At 37.8% G+C, this 17,126-nt stretch overlaps 1 protein-coding gene across 6 annotated transcripts in view; it reads left to right on the top strand.

Annotated features, from left to right (window-relative positions):
• The window catches only part of NFATC1 (nuclear factor of activated T cells 1), a 131,663-nt gene that overhangs the window by 57,968 nt on the left and 56,569 nt on the right, over positions 1–17,126 (top strand). For all 6 annotated transcript variants that reach the window (XM_083361185.1, XM_083361184.1, XM_083361186.1 and 3 more), the window contains exons 4-6: positions 9,935–10,137; positions 14,347–14,519; positions 15,832–15,972. In XM_083361185.1, the coding sequence (XP_083217311.1) occupies positions 9,935–10,137; positions 14,347–14,519; positions 15,832–15,972 (517 nt within the window). The remainder of the gene's footprint in view (positions 1–9,934; positions 10,138–14,346; positions 14,520–15,831; positions 15,973–17,126) is intronic.

The raw sequence follows: 17,126 nt of genomic DNA, 5'->3' as shown, positions 1-17,126 counted from the left end.
GAAATGGGTATGTAATCTAAAATTAAACACATAAATATGTTGTTTTAAAATATTAATTCTTATATCACGTTTTATTTCATAGTATGGTAGTAGGTGTGTAATATAATAATAGAAAATATTATGTAATCAATGGAGCTGGAAAAAAAAGAAAAGAAAGAAATAAAATAAAATAAATGGTATCTCTCATATTGGCCATGTTGAGTGCAAATAATGGGAGTGCACATATTAGATTCAGCAAATTTGGGGGGGGGAAGGTTGGGGAAAACCGATCTATATGCTTTTCCCAGGTTAGTGTCAAAAGTAAATGCATTTTGAGATAGGTATTTGATATGTTTGTAGTGAGAACAAGTTTTTTTTTTATTGAAAAGTTTTATAAAATACAATTTTCCTTTAAAAAAACCCCCCTTCCCCCTCCCTCCTCCCCTCCCTACCTCCCCCCTATCTCCCCCCCTCCCCCTCCTCCCTCCCCTACCTCCCCCCCTCCACTTCCCCTCCTCCCCCCTCCCCCCCCCGACTTCCCAGAGCAAAATACAAGGTATATATCTAAAAGGCAATCATAAACAATCATATACTAACAATTATAAACTCTAAAATCCATCACTCTCTAGCTTGTATATAGTAAACCAATCCTTAATAATACTAAATATATATAAAAAACTAAAATAAAAGAAAACTAGCATCATTCCCATCTATGTTCTTCCACAGTTCACTATTACCTTAACATATTCTCATTTGCACATTAATAAATAGTTCTTACACAAATTAACCCATATTAACCCACAAAACTTTCTTCCTCTTCCTCTGTAGTAAGTTGTCCATTAATTCCAAATTTAAAAAAAAAAAAATCTATTACCATACATAGCATCCCAAAACTTTTTTTTCTTTTTTTTTTCTTTCTTTCCCTTCTTCCTTTATTCTTTTTTCTTTTTTTTCTTCTCTTTTTCTTTTTTAAAAAAACACAACTACCACTTAACTATAAATATTTTGTGGAAGTTCCATAGGTTTCTACTAGTCTTATTATTTTTTTTTCTTTTTTGAGCGTTTTAAGGCAGCACGCGTCACCCTCTGTTGTCTAAGATCATCCAAAAGAGTTGCAGCTTGAACTCCTCCTGTACCCTTCTCGTCTATCTGTGCATCTTCATCCTCTTGATGTTCTCCTTCTCCAGATCCCTCTGCAGCTTCCAGAAGTGTTGATGGGGTTACTTCCAAGACATTATTATAAAAATCATGCGCTTGCTTCACATTACTCAAACAGTATCTTTTGCCATCATACATGAAGCTCAACCCAACTGGGATCTCCCATCTGAACCTTATATCTCTTTGCTTGAGCTCTTGCACAAGAAATATAAAATCCTTCCTTCTCTTTAAAATCTTTGGAGGAATTTCTTTTAGAACCAAAACTTGTTGACCAGCAATCACAACTTTGGTATCGTAGGCAGCTTGTATAACTTCATCTCTAATTTCCCTTTTTACAAAATAAACCACCACATCTCTAGGCAACTTTCTCTGTTTAGCAATCCACGAATTCACACGAAACACTTTGTCCATACCTTGTTTTAATTCAGATGCTGGATGATTCAATACTCCCTCAAAAGCCTCAGAAACCAACTGCTTTAAATCTTCCTTAATATTCTCTTTTAGGCCTCTAATTCTCACAGCAAACTGCATCTGGTAAAATTGGGTCAAGCTCTGTTCACTGTCGATTTTGTCTTTTAAATCTTCAATTTCCAATACTTTTGCTTCTAATAAAGCATTCTTTTGAATCAAGTCTTGCACTTGATCATCCAGCACCTCCACACATTTAGCAACTTTTTGCACTGAGGACAAAATGTCTACCTTCATTTCTCTAAGTTTCTGTTCCATCCTTTCTTCCATTCTCTGCTCCAATTTCTCCAATTTCTCCTCCATCTGTAGAAATTTAACACCCATTGACTCCAAAATTAACTGGGTATGTTTTTCAAGATCCTTCGATGTCAATACATCAGGAGAATGCAACGCCTGCAGCAATGATTGTTGTTGCACCGGAGAGTTTCCAGCACTCCGAAAAGTTCTAGGGGGAGGTTTAGCCGCCATCTTTTACTTACAATTGTGACGCACTTTCACTTTAAGTTTTAAGCAAAGTCCATCAAGCTTGAGAGTAAAATAAAATCTTCTTCATCTCTTCATCTTTCCCTCTTGTACTGCTCTGCCTGCTCTTTCCCTTTCATAGTCTCTCCTTCAAGCAGGGATGGTCGCAGACGCCTGGCTCTGCTCCATAAAGTCCGGAGCAGAGACGCTGGTCAGCTGGGAGCAGCCCAGGCTACGGGGGAGTTCAATCCTTCGGCCGCCCAAGCTCCAAGCTCAGGCGGCCCCGGAGAACTCAACCCCCACCTGGGGGCTCACCCCCTCCTCTTCTCCCGAGGAGGGGGCTTCAGATTCGCCCGAACAGCTGATCGGCGCTGTTTCGGGCGAAAAATCACACAGCTGAGCCGCGGGCAGCCCGGGAAGGCTGTCTCCGGCGCCGCGGAGCCACCGGAAGTCCCCTGTAGTGAGAACAAGTTTTTATATTGTGACACACAAATAGGTGGCTTTGATAACAGTTTAATTCTTTTTCTGGGCCTACTTCTGGGCTTGATGTAAGTGGCTAACTAAGCACATAATACATTTATCGGCAAATATCTGGCTTGAATAAGTAGCCGAAATAATTGCAAGATCTGTTTTCAAATTGAAAAGAAAGGGGATGAGAAGATGTGTGGCAATAAATGTCAGAGAAATATGAACTCATGCACTGACCACAGGCTTCTTGGTCAAGAACTGTAGAGCTGAAAAGCTAACAGGCCAGTCTTCTGCTCTGCTACACAAAGGGAGCACCAGAACTTTGAAGCATATGCTAGCATTTGCTCTAGATGAGCAAGATTCCTGCTCATCACTTGGACTCAGAGCTGGAATAAGAACAGCCATGGATGTACTGTACTGTACTGGTGTTCTAGGAAAGGTCTTACTGTCTATGACATAAAAAACCTTTTTAGCCTTTCAGGCAGAACTACAAGTTTTAAAACCAAGCCTATCATAGATGGACATTGAACAATGCCATAGTTCTAAATGGTAACTATTTTATCTATGTTCCGGTGTTCTGCCATCACTACCTGTGTTAATGAAGGTATACCACTTAGCAAGTGGGTATAATAATGAGTAATGATATTGTTTAATTAATTTTGAATCATCTGATATTTCTCCAAGTGAAATAAAATGCAGAAATAGTAAGAGGAGGTGATTTTTGTCAAAAATGTTCTTTTTAAAATTTGCAACTGTCAAGAGTCTTGTCTTCCACGTGACATCATTATAGATCTTTATCGGAAACTGAACCTCACATCTTAGAAGTATTGCTCATAACTCGCTAGGAAATGCTATAAATCATAGGAAAGATATCAATATTAGCATTTAGTAAAATGAAACATTTTTTCCTCTCCTCTTGTGGCACGTGAACCCTTGAATTTTGCTGAGAACAATTAGAAAAGGAGGCCCACTCATCCTGGTTATATCAAATTGGGGTGGATGTGGACCATTGAATTTGTCTGTTATTGAAGCTTTAGTTCAAAAAGGGGTCTGTAATGCAGCATTATGATTGACTACAAGCCATATTTCTGAGTAGTTCATAAGAATTCATTTAAATAATACTGCTTTCCATTTTTCCCCACTGTATATTAATACCTGTTTTTATATGATGCCGGCAGCTCAGCAGCTGGTACACAAATAATTTCAAGACGATGTAACAAATCTAGTTATTAAAATTTACACATGTATTTAAAACCCAGTTTTCCTGTGCTAATGTAAATAAGCTACAAGGGAAACTGCTATCCCAAGCTTGCACACCAGTTTAAGGCTTTCTGTTTATGCCTAATGAGTTTTGCATTGACTCCATGTAGTGATTTCTGCATTTAAGAGATCTATTAGTACAAGGGTGGGCAACTATGGCAACTTTACACCTGTGGACTTCAACTCCCAGAATTCCTGAGCCAGCATAGCTCAGGATTTAAAGTCCATAGGTCATAGTTGAAGTCCACAGGTCATAAAGTGCCATAGTTGCCTACCCTTGTACTAGTATAAAAATCTTGTTATTGGCCAAGCTAGAGCCAATTGGAGTCATAGTGGAAGTTACAGTCAAAACCTTGAGGGCACCCAGCTGATTGGCTTTGTAACACAACTTAGGTTAATGAAGCATTGCCCATGCCCCCAACTCTGCATTACTTGTACAGTGAATGGCCCCCTTTGCCTTCCTTATTCTTTGCTTTCAATCTGTAATGGCAGCTCCTTCCATCATTGCAAATAAAGATTTGCCAATATTCCGAAGGCTCTTTGGTTAGTACTTCATAGACAAGAGAAAAAACAACCCACAGTCTCCTTCCATATTCTCATGTTTCCTAACATTTGGTGGGGTTGAAACTGCCTAGTGCAATGGTTCATTTAGAGAATGTAACAACAGAATGATGTGTTGGCTCAGGAACCTTCTCACCACGCCCTTATCCCTCCTGCAGCCTCCCTAATTAGAAAAACACTCCATGCAATAGTGTTTGGACACTGATACAGAAGACCTTTGTTTAATTATTCCCCACCCCCTTTTTAAAAAAAGGTAACGTTGGCTTGTTATAGTTCTGTACCTGTGACTTGGATAATTATGGAGCAAATAAGCTTACGGAGGTTGTACAGTTAATAATCTGATTGTACCTTTAACTAGAAAAAGTCACTTTAGCTGCCCTTATATCTGTGGATTACTGCAAGATATTAGAATTTACAATTTATACAAATGTAAATTTTGCATAAACGTAAAACACTTGGGTTAATATTCTTTTTTGAAAAATAACCCAGTTTGTTGAATGTATAGTTGCAATATCAGTAGACTCCAAAATTAAAAATTCCATTAAATATCTAGGAGACTATTGTTATTAAAAAGAATATTACCACAAGATAAATATATTTTATGAGGGATTCCACTCTTAATCCCCATTATATACTTCATACAGAGATGTTAATGAGGTCTTTCTACCAAGTTAAAAACCCTCAATTTAGCAAGTTAAGATCACATTACGGTTATAGTGGGCTTTTATTTTAGTATCTATATTCTTTTGAACAAGACCTTCTATGAATATTCTCTTTACACTTCTGAAATCATAGAAATTTTTAAAATCCAGGTATACTAAACTGAGATCTTTGTCTCCAGTCTGGAAAACTGCCAGGCAGATTTGGTAATAGATAGGTCAGTGATTACATTTTGATCTGGAATCAATGAGAAATTGATTGCTGTGAAATATCTCACATTTGAAATTAATAGGGAAAAATATATATTGGATGCTTGATGTAAACAAGGAAATGAGTTTGAATCATTGGATTTTTGTTGGCTCCTTGAAAGACCTTGAGAGATTGAGTTTTGAATATGACTATAACGTTAATTTGGCAATATATACAACTGAAACATGTTGTAGCCTGAATTCTTTAGCAACATCCAAAGTTCCCATAGAAGCAAATATCTCAAGATTGAAATGTGGAGTTCTTGATGCTCCCTGAGCTTGGTTGTTTGCTTGCAGATGTTTCATCACACAATCAGATAATATCAGCAGTGCAAGGCATCTGCAATATTAGGATCCTTAAAAGAATCACAACAATTCAATTTTATAAAAAATTAAATGAACATGTAGTACTTGTTACGACTATAATGGAGCCTGTGCATCAAGGTAATTAGTGACAGTAATAAAAGGGTGGTTTTATTTTACATTATTTTACAAGATTATTTTACAACCTTTTTTATGATAATCATTAAGCAAACCAATGGAAGTAAATGCCAGTTTTCAGCAAAACCAATATAAAACACAGAATGCTGCCAATGGTCATAAATGTGGCCCACTTGTTGACAACCCTAATAATGAATAGGAGTGAATTCCTGGAACTGAAAGTTTATACCGTTGATGTAGTATACTTAGATTTCAGTAAGGCATTTGATAAAGTAGACCAAAACCTACTTCTTGGTAAGCTAGAAAGAGGCGGAATAGACAACCTTACCACCAAATGGATTTGTAGCTGGCTGATAAACTTTACTCAATGAGTAGTCCTCAGTGGTACTACATCCACAAGGAGAGAAGTAAGCAGTGGGGTATCACAAGGCACCGTCTTTGGCCCAGTACTCTTCAATATCTTCATAAATGACTTAGATGAGGGAATAGAAGTGGAACTCGTCAAATTTGCAGATGACACTAAGCTGGCAGGAATAGCCAACGCCAGAAGACGAGCTTAGGATCCAAAAAGATCTTGACAAATTTGAACTATGGGCCCTATCCAATGAAATGAATTTTAATGAGGGGAAAAGCAAATTTTTACATTTAGGCAGGAAAAATCAAAAATCATTAGAAGAGACCTGGCTCAAAAACAGTAACTGTGAGAGGGACCTTGGAGTCCTAGTGGATGATCACTTGAATATGAGCCAGCAGTGTGCAGCAGCAGCCAAAAAAGCTAATACAATCCTGGGTTGTATAAACACACGCATAGAATCAAGATCACGTGACGTATTAGTACCGTTTTATAAAACCCTAGTAAGACCAGGCCTGGAATACTGCAACCAATTTTGGTCACCATACTAGAAAAAAGGTGTTGAGACTTTGGGGGAAAAAATTCAGAGAAGAGCAACTAAAATGATCAAAGGCCTGGAGACTAAAACATGTGAAGTATGGCTGCAGGAATTGGGTTTGGCTAGTCTAAAGAAAAGAAGAAATAGGATGACATGATAGCAGTATTCCAGTATTTGAGAGGTTGCTACAAAGAAGAGGGGGTCAAATTATTCTCCAAAGCACCAGGACAAGAAACAATGGTTGAAACTGATCAAAAAGAGAAGCAACCTGGAATTAAGGAGAAACTTCCTAACAGTGAGGACAATTAACCAGCGGAACAGCTTGCCTTTAGAAATTGTGGGCACTCCATCACTAGAAATTTTTAAGAAGAGACTGGACAGTCACTTATCTGAAACGGTATACGGTCTCCTGCTTGAGCAGGGGCTGGACTAGAAGATCTCCATGGTCCCTTCCAGCTCTATTCTATTCTATACTTCCAGAAGATACCAATGTTGTAATCAGCAGCCAGACTCCTGAGGATTCAGAAAATGGCTTTATATACAACTATCTATAAGCTTCTTCAGAATTAGGGAAGAGACCTACCTATCAGTTCACAGAAAGGCACTAAAAATTAAAAGGAAAGATGAGGAAGTTTCTTCTCTAATGTATTATGATGTATTGGTTGTAGATAGGAAATAGTTCAGTTGCCAGAATTATTTGTAAACCTGTCCTTTTCTACTTAATAAGTCTTGGTAAAGAGACACTGAGAATCATGCTTGCAATAGGAATTACTTTTGGTTTTAGGCGGATGCCAAAGAAGTGACTCCCTGGTTGGAGAAACCTGCTTCAGAGAGTAAAAGCTCATCCATCCTTTTTCCTATTAAGCCCAGATAAGAAAGAGGCAGAACCAAACACAACGCAAGCTTGTCTATTGATTGACTCCCGTTATATGTTTTAAGCTAGTTTCCCTCTTGAGATGTCATTCTACAAATGTGCTGGGATCGTAACTCTTAAACTTAAATCTTGCTTATAGAAACGGCAGGAGTTTCAGTCCAAGGACTTCTGGAAAACACCTGGTTGGGGAAGGCATCTCTAAGCTGCTGTCATAGTCATACCTGGGAATAGGTCCCGTTGAATTAAGTAGGAGTAGTCACATATCTAAGGGACGCGGTGTGGCTCAGTGGGTTAGGACACTGAGTTTCTCGATCAGAAGGTCGGCAGTTTGGCGGGTCGAATCCCGAGTGCCATGTAACAAGAGTGAGCGCCTGTTACTCGTCCCAGCTTCTGCCAACCTAACAGTTCAAAAGCACGTAAAAATGCAAGTAGAAAAACAGGGACCACTATGGTGGGAAGGTAACAGCGTTCCGTGCGCCTTTGGCATCTACAGTAGTCATGCTGGCCACATGACCACGCTGGCTCTTCGGCTTTGAAACGGAGATGAGCACTGGCCCCTAGAGTTGGAAACAACTAGCACGCATGTGCGGGGGAACCTTTACCTTACCTTACCTAGTCACATATCTGGCATTACCAGGTCCAGCAAAGATGTTGTTATATTCTTTGGGCTTTCTGCACTGACAGTGTTTGGTTGCATTCTGGCTTTCCAAACCAATGGAAGATGTGGGTACGTAAGGAAGACTTCCTAGGACTGTGTTTTCCCCATACACCATCCCATCCAAAGGTGGCTGATATACCTCTGGAAGCTAGATGCTTTTGTTTCACTATAACTTCACTTTTGTGATATTTTGCTGGCTCAGGCATTTTATGAATGTAAGTGAAAATAGTGCCAGTTGTGCCAGCTTTAATGGGCTTCTGCATGCAAGGGAAGGCTTCTTTTGGCAGATCTTAGCTGTGTGGATATCAGGAGCTCCTCTCATATGGCTTGCCAAGAGGTAGCCAGACACTAGTGCAGATTGAACTACTTTGCTGAGGTTTCCCTCTTCCCTGTCTCATCCAATCTCTTATTTTCATTTGCTATGTTTAAGCATCCCATATGTTATCGCTATGAGGCTCTAGCTGGTGCTTTTCTCTTTCTTTAAAGTTGCAGTTGAAAAAGGTAAGCAACAGCTGTATAAGCTCAGTTAAAATGGTGTCTCTGATTATTACACAGAATATGCAGTATGCAAAAAGCCTGAAAGGGGCTTAAAATAGCAGCTTTAAAAATAGTCAGGTAATGCAAAGAAGTCTTCAGTATTGGACCCTATAGGACCTAATTGCTTGGATACCTAAAAATGTGGCACAAACTTAGAATTATCTGTACCTGCCTGTCTCCTTTATGCAAATTCCTTGATATATTATGTTGCTTGTTATTCGTTTGGCCACTGATAGTTGAAACCCTGCAAGATCGAATTACTGCAATGCCTGAACCTGGGCTTTTCTAGATAAAATACTGATTCTGTTGTTTTAAACTTGATTTTTCTTTCTTTCTGCCTTTTCCATTAAAAAGTCTTCTATGACATTACTGGCAATTTGAAGCAGCACTGTTAAAAGTCTCAATGAAATGCTCTAGGACAGGTTATTTTTATTTATTTTTTATTTTAATTCCATTTATATCCCGCCCTTCTCCGAAGACTCAGGGCGGCTTACAAGCTTAGCAGTAGCCTTCATTCTATGTATATGCCTGCTTATTAGGGCTTTCACACACACACCCCCAAGCGGCATTATTACAAAGTCAGCTTAATTGCCCCCAACAATCTGGGTCCTCATTTTACCTACCTCGGAAGGATGGAAGGCTGAGTCAACCTTGAGCCTGGTGGTTATGTAAAATAATGAGACATTCCCTAAGCACACCTCTCTCCAAGTAGCTCTCGACTTACGACCACAATTTCTGTTAAGTGAGACAGATGTTAGGTGAGTTTGCCCCATTTTGCAACCTTTCTTGTCACAGTTGTTAAGTAATCACTGCAGTTGTTAAGTTAGTAACATGGTTGTTAAATGAATTTGGCTTCCACATTCACTTTGCTTGTCGGAAGGTCGCAAAAGGGAATCACATGACTCCAGGACACTGCAGCTGTCATAAATATGAGCCAGTTGCCAAATGTCTGAATCTTGATCACGTGACCAGGGAGATGCTGCAACCATTGTCAGTGTGAAAACGATCATTAGTCACTTTTTTCAGTGTCGTAACTTCAAATGGTCACTAAACAAATGGTTATAAGTCGAAAACTACCTGTATTGGTCCAATATTATATTACAAAGAAAAAGAAAAGAAAATGAATGCATCCGTAGGTGGGGAGAGATTAAAACTTAACTCTATCACTGGTTTTCTCCTTCAATTTGACTGCTTTTTGTATAAAACATTAATAAATTCATAGTTGTTGATGTACATGGTGCTCAGCAAGAACTGTATATTCTCTTCCCAGCTGCATGGTTACTTAGAAAGTGAACCACTCACACTACAGCTGTTCATCGGGACTGCAGATGACCGTCTGCTGCGGCCCCATGCCTTCTACCAAGTTCATCGGATTACAGGGAAGACTGTTTCCACAACCAGCCATGAAACCATATTTTCCAACACCAAAGTCTTGGAAATTCCACTTTTACCTGAAAACAACATGAAAGCAATGTAAGGCCTACCTCCTTTTTATGTTCTGTCTTATAATTTTATTAAATTTTACATGTAAAAGACAACATAAATTAACAATCAAAAGAAAAGGTGTAAAAAGTAAGAACAGAATAAGAATACTGTAGAAGTACAAAAAGATATAAAGAGAAAGAAAGGAGAACAAAAATATAAACAAAGAATGACTTCCAACTTCCAAGAATATAAAGCGCTCTTAAGATTCGGCTCTCTGATATGATGTCCATTTTCCTCAAAAAAAAGGAAAGAGGAAAAAAATGTTTTTAAATTTTATAAATCTTCAAATGCATATGTCAAAATTTGATTTTTCTCATCTCCTGCAAAAAGTTCACAAAGGACTTCTAATTATAGATCAATTCCTTTGGTGTTTTTTCCTCTTACAAGGGCTGATAACCTAGTCATCATTGCCAGTTCTTTTATCTTTATTAACCATTCCTCTATCTTAGGTAGCGTAGGATCTTTCCAATGCTGAGTATTTAAAAGTTGTGCTGCTGTTGTCATAAATAATAATAAAACACCACGTGGTTTTTCCAATGTTTTATCCATAAGCCTTCACAAAAAAAGTTTTTGATCTGAGTTGTACATTAATTTTTTGAAGATTTTTTGAATTATATTACTAATTTTACTCCAATATTGCTTAGCTTTTTTTTCAAATCTACCAAAGTTGGTAGAAGATTCTTATTTGAGTTTTACATCTACAGCTACTATTCCTGTAGACATTTTAGCCAATTTATCTGGGGATAAGTACCATCTACACATCATTTTGTAAAAATTCTCTTTGAGGTTAATTCAGTCCCTTCATCCACATGGTGTTTTTTTTTAATCCCATTTACATCCCGCCCTTCTCCGAAGACTCAGGGCAGCTTACAATCTAAAGCACAAATCAATGTGCTTAGCAATAGCCTTCATTCTGTGTATATGCCTTCTTATTATTAGGGCTTTCGCCCCCCCCCCCCCAAGCGGCATTATTACAAAGTCAGCTTATTGCCCCCAACAATCTGGGTCCTCATTTTACCTACCTCGGAAGGATGGAAGGCTGAGTCAACCTTGAGCCTGGTAGGACTCGAACCTGCACTAATTGCAGGCAGCTGGGGTTACTTAAGGAGGCATTAGCCCACTGCTCCACCAAGGCTCTTTTCAGTTTTCCCACTGATCAATTGAGAAACCTCTATTTTTATGTCAAGGCACTTGATAGGGTTCTGTTTATCTTATTTTTTAAATTAAATTAATAATTTTACATTTTTTCCAGCTGCAGAATTTTGTCCAGAATCTTTTTACTGTTTTTTCAGTGTTGAATAAAATGTGTAAATATTTTATTCGACACTTAATAAACACTGGTTGTTGTTCGTTCTCTCCCTCTCTGTCTGTCTGTCTGTCTGTCTGTCTGTCTGTCTGTCTCTCTCTCTCTCTCTCTCTCTCTCTCTCTCTCTCTCTCTCTCACACACACACACACACACACACACACACAAACACACACACACACACAAAAACACACACACACACACACACACCCCAACACCAACATGCTTCCTTGCCATTTAAAATCAGCATATCGGTTACAGAGCTTTAAATATCTCCTACCTCAGCTCCTGTTTTAGGTACTTAACTTGACACCATCTTATTCCCGCAATCTATTCTGCAGGAAACACGTTTGCTAGCACTCTCACAAAGAAAAGAGAGACTGAATGTTTTTCTGTTAAAAGAAAAATTAACCAAAGGTGGGGATGGGTAGGTTTGAAGCTGCAACTAAAAGAGACACACAAATATTAGGGGAAATATATACAAAATCTTCTTGTGGAATTTTTAACCTTCAGACAGTATTAAGAATGAAGAACTCATCTATTTAATTCATAAAGAATGGTTCTGCCCAAGTGAATTATGTACAAATAGAGCCGAAATGGAAATAAATACTAACATTTCAAATAAATAATTGCATAGGTTATGATAATTTTCCTAGACCCAAATTATCTCACTTGTAAAAGGGCAATGTGGCAGATAGTTATACAATCAAGACCTCGCTCCTTTTTTCTGTTGCCATTGTGCCCTCGGGTATTGTTAAAAATTGGTTTGGGTGAATTTAGTGTGTATTTTAAATAACATCTGCAAATGTTTTGTAATATTAAATGGCATATGGAGCTGGAGGGCAGGGAGCTAGAATAATAGCAAGGCACATTGTCACAGAAAGTGATCAAGAAAAAAAAAACCTCTAGGTACTTATAAAGTGATACCACATGGAAGCTGTAATCAGAAACATATTTATCTGGCAATCAGACCCAATAAAATGGAAAAACTTGGTTTTGAAAATTGACATACAATTTTAAAATGAACAAAGCAAGCAAATAAATCTGAATTAACATGCCTAAGATTGCATTTTATTTATTTATTTATTTATTTATTATTGAAAAGTTTTAGAATACATTTTAAAAACATAAACTCCCTCCCTCCCCCTCCCCCACTTACCCTCCCTTGCCCTCCCCCCCCCCCGACTTCCCAGAGCTGAATACAGGGTATTAACTTTTACAATCTTAAGCTAAAATATGCTAACTAACTAAAAAAACACATTAAATTCTATCACACTTTAACTCCCCTTAAACATAACTAAGTAACTAACTAATAATGAATACCTAATAATACCCTAAGATTGTGTTTTATGAGTGGCAAGAAAATGGCTAAATTTGAACAAACTATTGACACTCTTACAAAGCAAAAATGTGTAAGATAGCATTTACTGTAGATATGAACTGTCTAAACAAGATAATGCATATTAATAAAAAATCCCTTGTAGCTTCACTGCAGGATCAGCTTCTTAAACTTAATTATTATGTATCATTATCAAAATTTCATTGCCTGAAACTCTTTCACTGTGCATTAACCAGTTTAGCCTAGTATCCATGTAATATAAATAGTACTGCAGTTTGGTGGAATGTCAAAATTAATGAAGTGTGTGATCCAAACAACTTGGATGAATAAAGCTTTTGTTACAGACATATTTATACTGGTTCTGTAAGGTTGTAGCTGTCTCAGGAGTTGCAGTTACAACCAATCAAAGCCTTGAAAGAAAAATTAATCATGAACTACAGTAGCTTCTTATTAGTCCATTTCTCATCCTCTTACCTGAAAATGGTAATATTCAAAATCTGAGACAGGAAACACCTCAGTGCCTAAAACATGAATGTGTCTGGTCTTAACACTGTGGCAACAGCTCCATAGGGCAAATTAGTATTTGCTGATACATTGGTAATTTAGAATAAACAATGTTAAAAAGGAATTGGTAGAGAAGATGGCTATGCTTGGAATGGACAGCTGTAAAAGGAAATGAAGCCGCCAGAAACCATGGTGGCTAGACACCACCAAAGCCAACATGGGCAAGAGCATAAAACAACTGAAAGAAGTTTTACAAGATCAGAAAATATGGAGAACGGGCCCATAGAATCACCAAGAATCAGACACAATTGAATGGATATCATTATAAAGTGTTGCATTATAAATCCATGATGCATCTGGCACCAAAGTTCTTGCTAGCTCACTTATAGCATCTCAGACTGTGCAACATCCTGACTTCATTAGTAGTCTTGATTCACCATTAGGAGTGATGATGCTTGGCTGTGTTTCAAATCTGACTGACTTGTTTGCTACCGCAGCAACTCATCAAATAGAGCATTTTTTTTCCTTTTCTTTTTTTTCCTGAAAACCAAGACAGAGACAGCTCTGACCATTCTTGATATTTTATAGCAGAAGACTTGTGCCAAATTCTAGTTAAAACTGCTTGTGGGACTGGCTTTATTCCACCAAACCGAATGGCAAGGAGTCAATTTGTATAAATGTAGCATATGGCCAGTCGTCCTCTGCATTATTGAAATGTAGTTGCTGTTTTCTTGTCTGGCAGGCATATGACAGTCCTACAATATTTTTATTAGGGAAGATTCACCTATATAATTTCTTTGTAATAAAATTGATAAAAGTTACAGGCCCTTAAGAGAAGAATATACATAACAGACATGATGTGAAGTCTTCAAGGATTTTCTGGGCAAATACATAATCTACCCAAGATATGCAATAATTACCTCCCTTCATTCCTAATTTGAGATAAACCATAATTTTCCCTTTCATTAGTATCATCCCTGGTTTAGATGATTGTCATTCTGGAAGCGCACAAAATTTAAAACGGATTGTTTGTTGTTGTTTTTTGAATAGCATTGACTGTGCTGGAATACTGAAACTTAGAAATTCAGACATTGAACTGAGAAAAGGAGAAACTGACATTGGGAGGAAAAATACACGAGTTCGGCTGGTCTTCCGTGTTCATATCCCTCAACCTAATGGGAGAACCCTTTCTTTGCAAGTGTCTTCCAACCCTATTGAATGTTGTAAGTATCCTTTCTTTCTCAGTGTGTTCATGTTTGGAGTTCAAATGGAAGTTCTTCTGTTGCTCTAAATTCCAGAAAAAGTGGCATCTTGTATTCAGAATATTGAATTTCTCTTGGGAAGAGTTAATGGCAAAAATAAACACACTTTGCTGTTCCTCCAAAGCAGACATGTCAAACACAAGGCCCGGGGGCCAGATCTGGCCCACGAAGTGGTTTCATGTGGCCCGCGAAGCCATCCTGGAAACAGTGAGGGAACGGCCCCCATTGCTTTGGCTGTGGCCCAGAGACCCTCCTTCTGCCAGAGACCCTCAGATCTGTCCCACTCCTGCCCAGGCCCCCATAGGCACCCTTGATGCGAACGATGTAGAGCTGGCCACGCCCACCCAGTAGGCCATGCCCACCCAGTAGGCCACGCCCACCCGGCCCCCTGAGGGCAACCGCAATGCTGATGCGGCCCTCAATGAAATTGAGTTTGACACCCCTGCTCCAAAGATATCTTGTAATTGGACTAAGGCACAAGTAACTCAGCATTTGTCTCCTCAAACCAAATCTTACTAAAAATTTACAAATGTTGTTTGCCTAAAGTAGAATACTTAAACTTAGGTATGTTTTTTTATTTATTTTAATTCCATTTATATCCCGCCCTTCTCCAAAGACTCAGGGCGGCTTACAAGCTTAGCAGTAGCCTTCATTCTATGTATATGCCTGCTTATTAGGGCTTTCACACACACCCCAAGCGGCATTATTACAAAGTCAGCTTAATTAAGAGCCTTGGTGGAGTAGTGGGCTAATGCCTCCTTAAGTAACACCACCTGCCTGCAATTAGTGCAGGTTCGCATCCCACCAGGCTCAAGGTAAAATGAGGACCCAGATTGTTGGGGGCAATTAAGCTGACTTTGTAATAATGCCGCTTGGGGTGTGTGTGAAAGCCCTAATAAGCAGGCATATACATAGAATGAAGGCTATTGCTAAGCTTGTAAGCCGCCCTGAGTCTTCGGAGAAGGGCGGGATATAAATTGAATTTAAAAAATTGAATTAAAAAAAAATTGCCCCCAACAATCTGGGTCCTCATTTTACCTACCTCAGAAGGATGGAAGGCTGAGTCAACCTTGAGCCTGGTGGGATGCGAACCTGCACTAATTGCAGGCAGCTGGTGTTACTTAAGGAGGCATTAGCCCACTGCTCCACCAAGGCTCTTTTTAAAAATGTGTTAGTATAGATTCACATTTATTATTATTATTATTATTATTATTATTATTATTATTATTATTATTATTATTATTATTATTATTATTATTATTATTTTCATCAGCCCAAAGATCTGCTCAGGAACTGCCTCTGGTTGAAAAGCAAAGCATTGATAGCTACCATGTGATGGGCGGGAAGAAAATGATTCTGAGCGGACACAACTTTCTTCAAGACTCTAAAGTGATATTTGTGGAGAAGGCTCCAGGTACTTAAAATACTATCAGTGTTTATGCTTAAGTTTCCAGCGTAAATATATACGTAGCTGCAGTGTTGCACTGGAATAAAGATTTTTTTTAATCACACTCTCCTATATTGTTATCTAGTTCAAGTATTTTGTGACACTAGCAGAAAGATCTTGAACATGTGCATTTGGAGTTAAATCTCATTCTGTTTCTGTTTTTCTGAAATGCATAAAACAAAAATAATTTGTTACTATAACTATTCTGGAGGAACAAGCATATGTTTGTATCTTGAGTACAAGGGTAAGGAAGATTGCAATAAGTCTAACTCACTGCTTTTGCTGCTTTGTTCTAAATCTGTAAAATCCAGATTTGGATGCTGAGGAATTTTTACAGAATCAATTTTTTTTTTACATTTTAAGAACCTAATATTGTACAGATATTATGCAATGATAGATAGGACTGGTTTAAACAGCAAAATTATATACTGTATTAAATCCAATTATACAATTCCAGTCTCTGCAGAGAAAGTATATATTAGAGCCACAAAAATAGAACCATTATTTGTGCATTTGTAGCTATCGCAAATAAAATATACTTTATGAATAAATTGAAGTCTCAATTGCCAGGTTAAAGTAATTGAAAAACCAAGAACCTCACTTAGCCAGGAATATAAGGAGAGCCAGCAGGAGATACAGAAAATTATCCTTAGAATTAAAGTGTGTGTGTGTGCTTTTGTGATATGGGGAGGGAAGAATTTTGTCAACCATTATAGAAAGCAAAACAGATTTAATAAACGCACCAGAATACAAAATCACATATAATCTATCCCTATAAAGATTGTGTTCATTCTGTTATAAAGCTTATGTGCTCTCTATGTAATTATACATTCTTTTATATAATTTAATAAACATATATTTGGAAAATTCATAACAAACCACCTTATTGTGTAGATTATCTACAAACAAACTCCTGATTAGAAAGAATTTCCATCCTAGACTCTGTAAATATTTTCATTCAAATTCTCTTTTTTTTAAGTACAGAATACGGATTTGTTTCTTGTGTTACATATCATTTTGTTTTTTATTCTATTCTTATTTATTTTAATCTATGGAAATCTGTAAAACTACTTAAATAGTTAGCAAAGTCCACTGATGACAGCAAGTAAATCTCAAAAATT

Source organism: Vipera ursinii (genome assembly GCF_947247035.1).
Source record: "Vipera ursinii genome assembly, chromosome: 3".
NCBI lineage: Eukaryota > Metazoa > Chordata > Lepidosauria > Squamata > Viperidae > Vipera > Vipera ursinii.
This window is presented reverse-complemented; position numbering and strand designations above follow the sequence as displayed.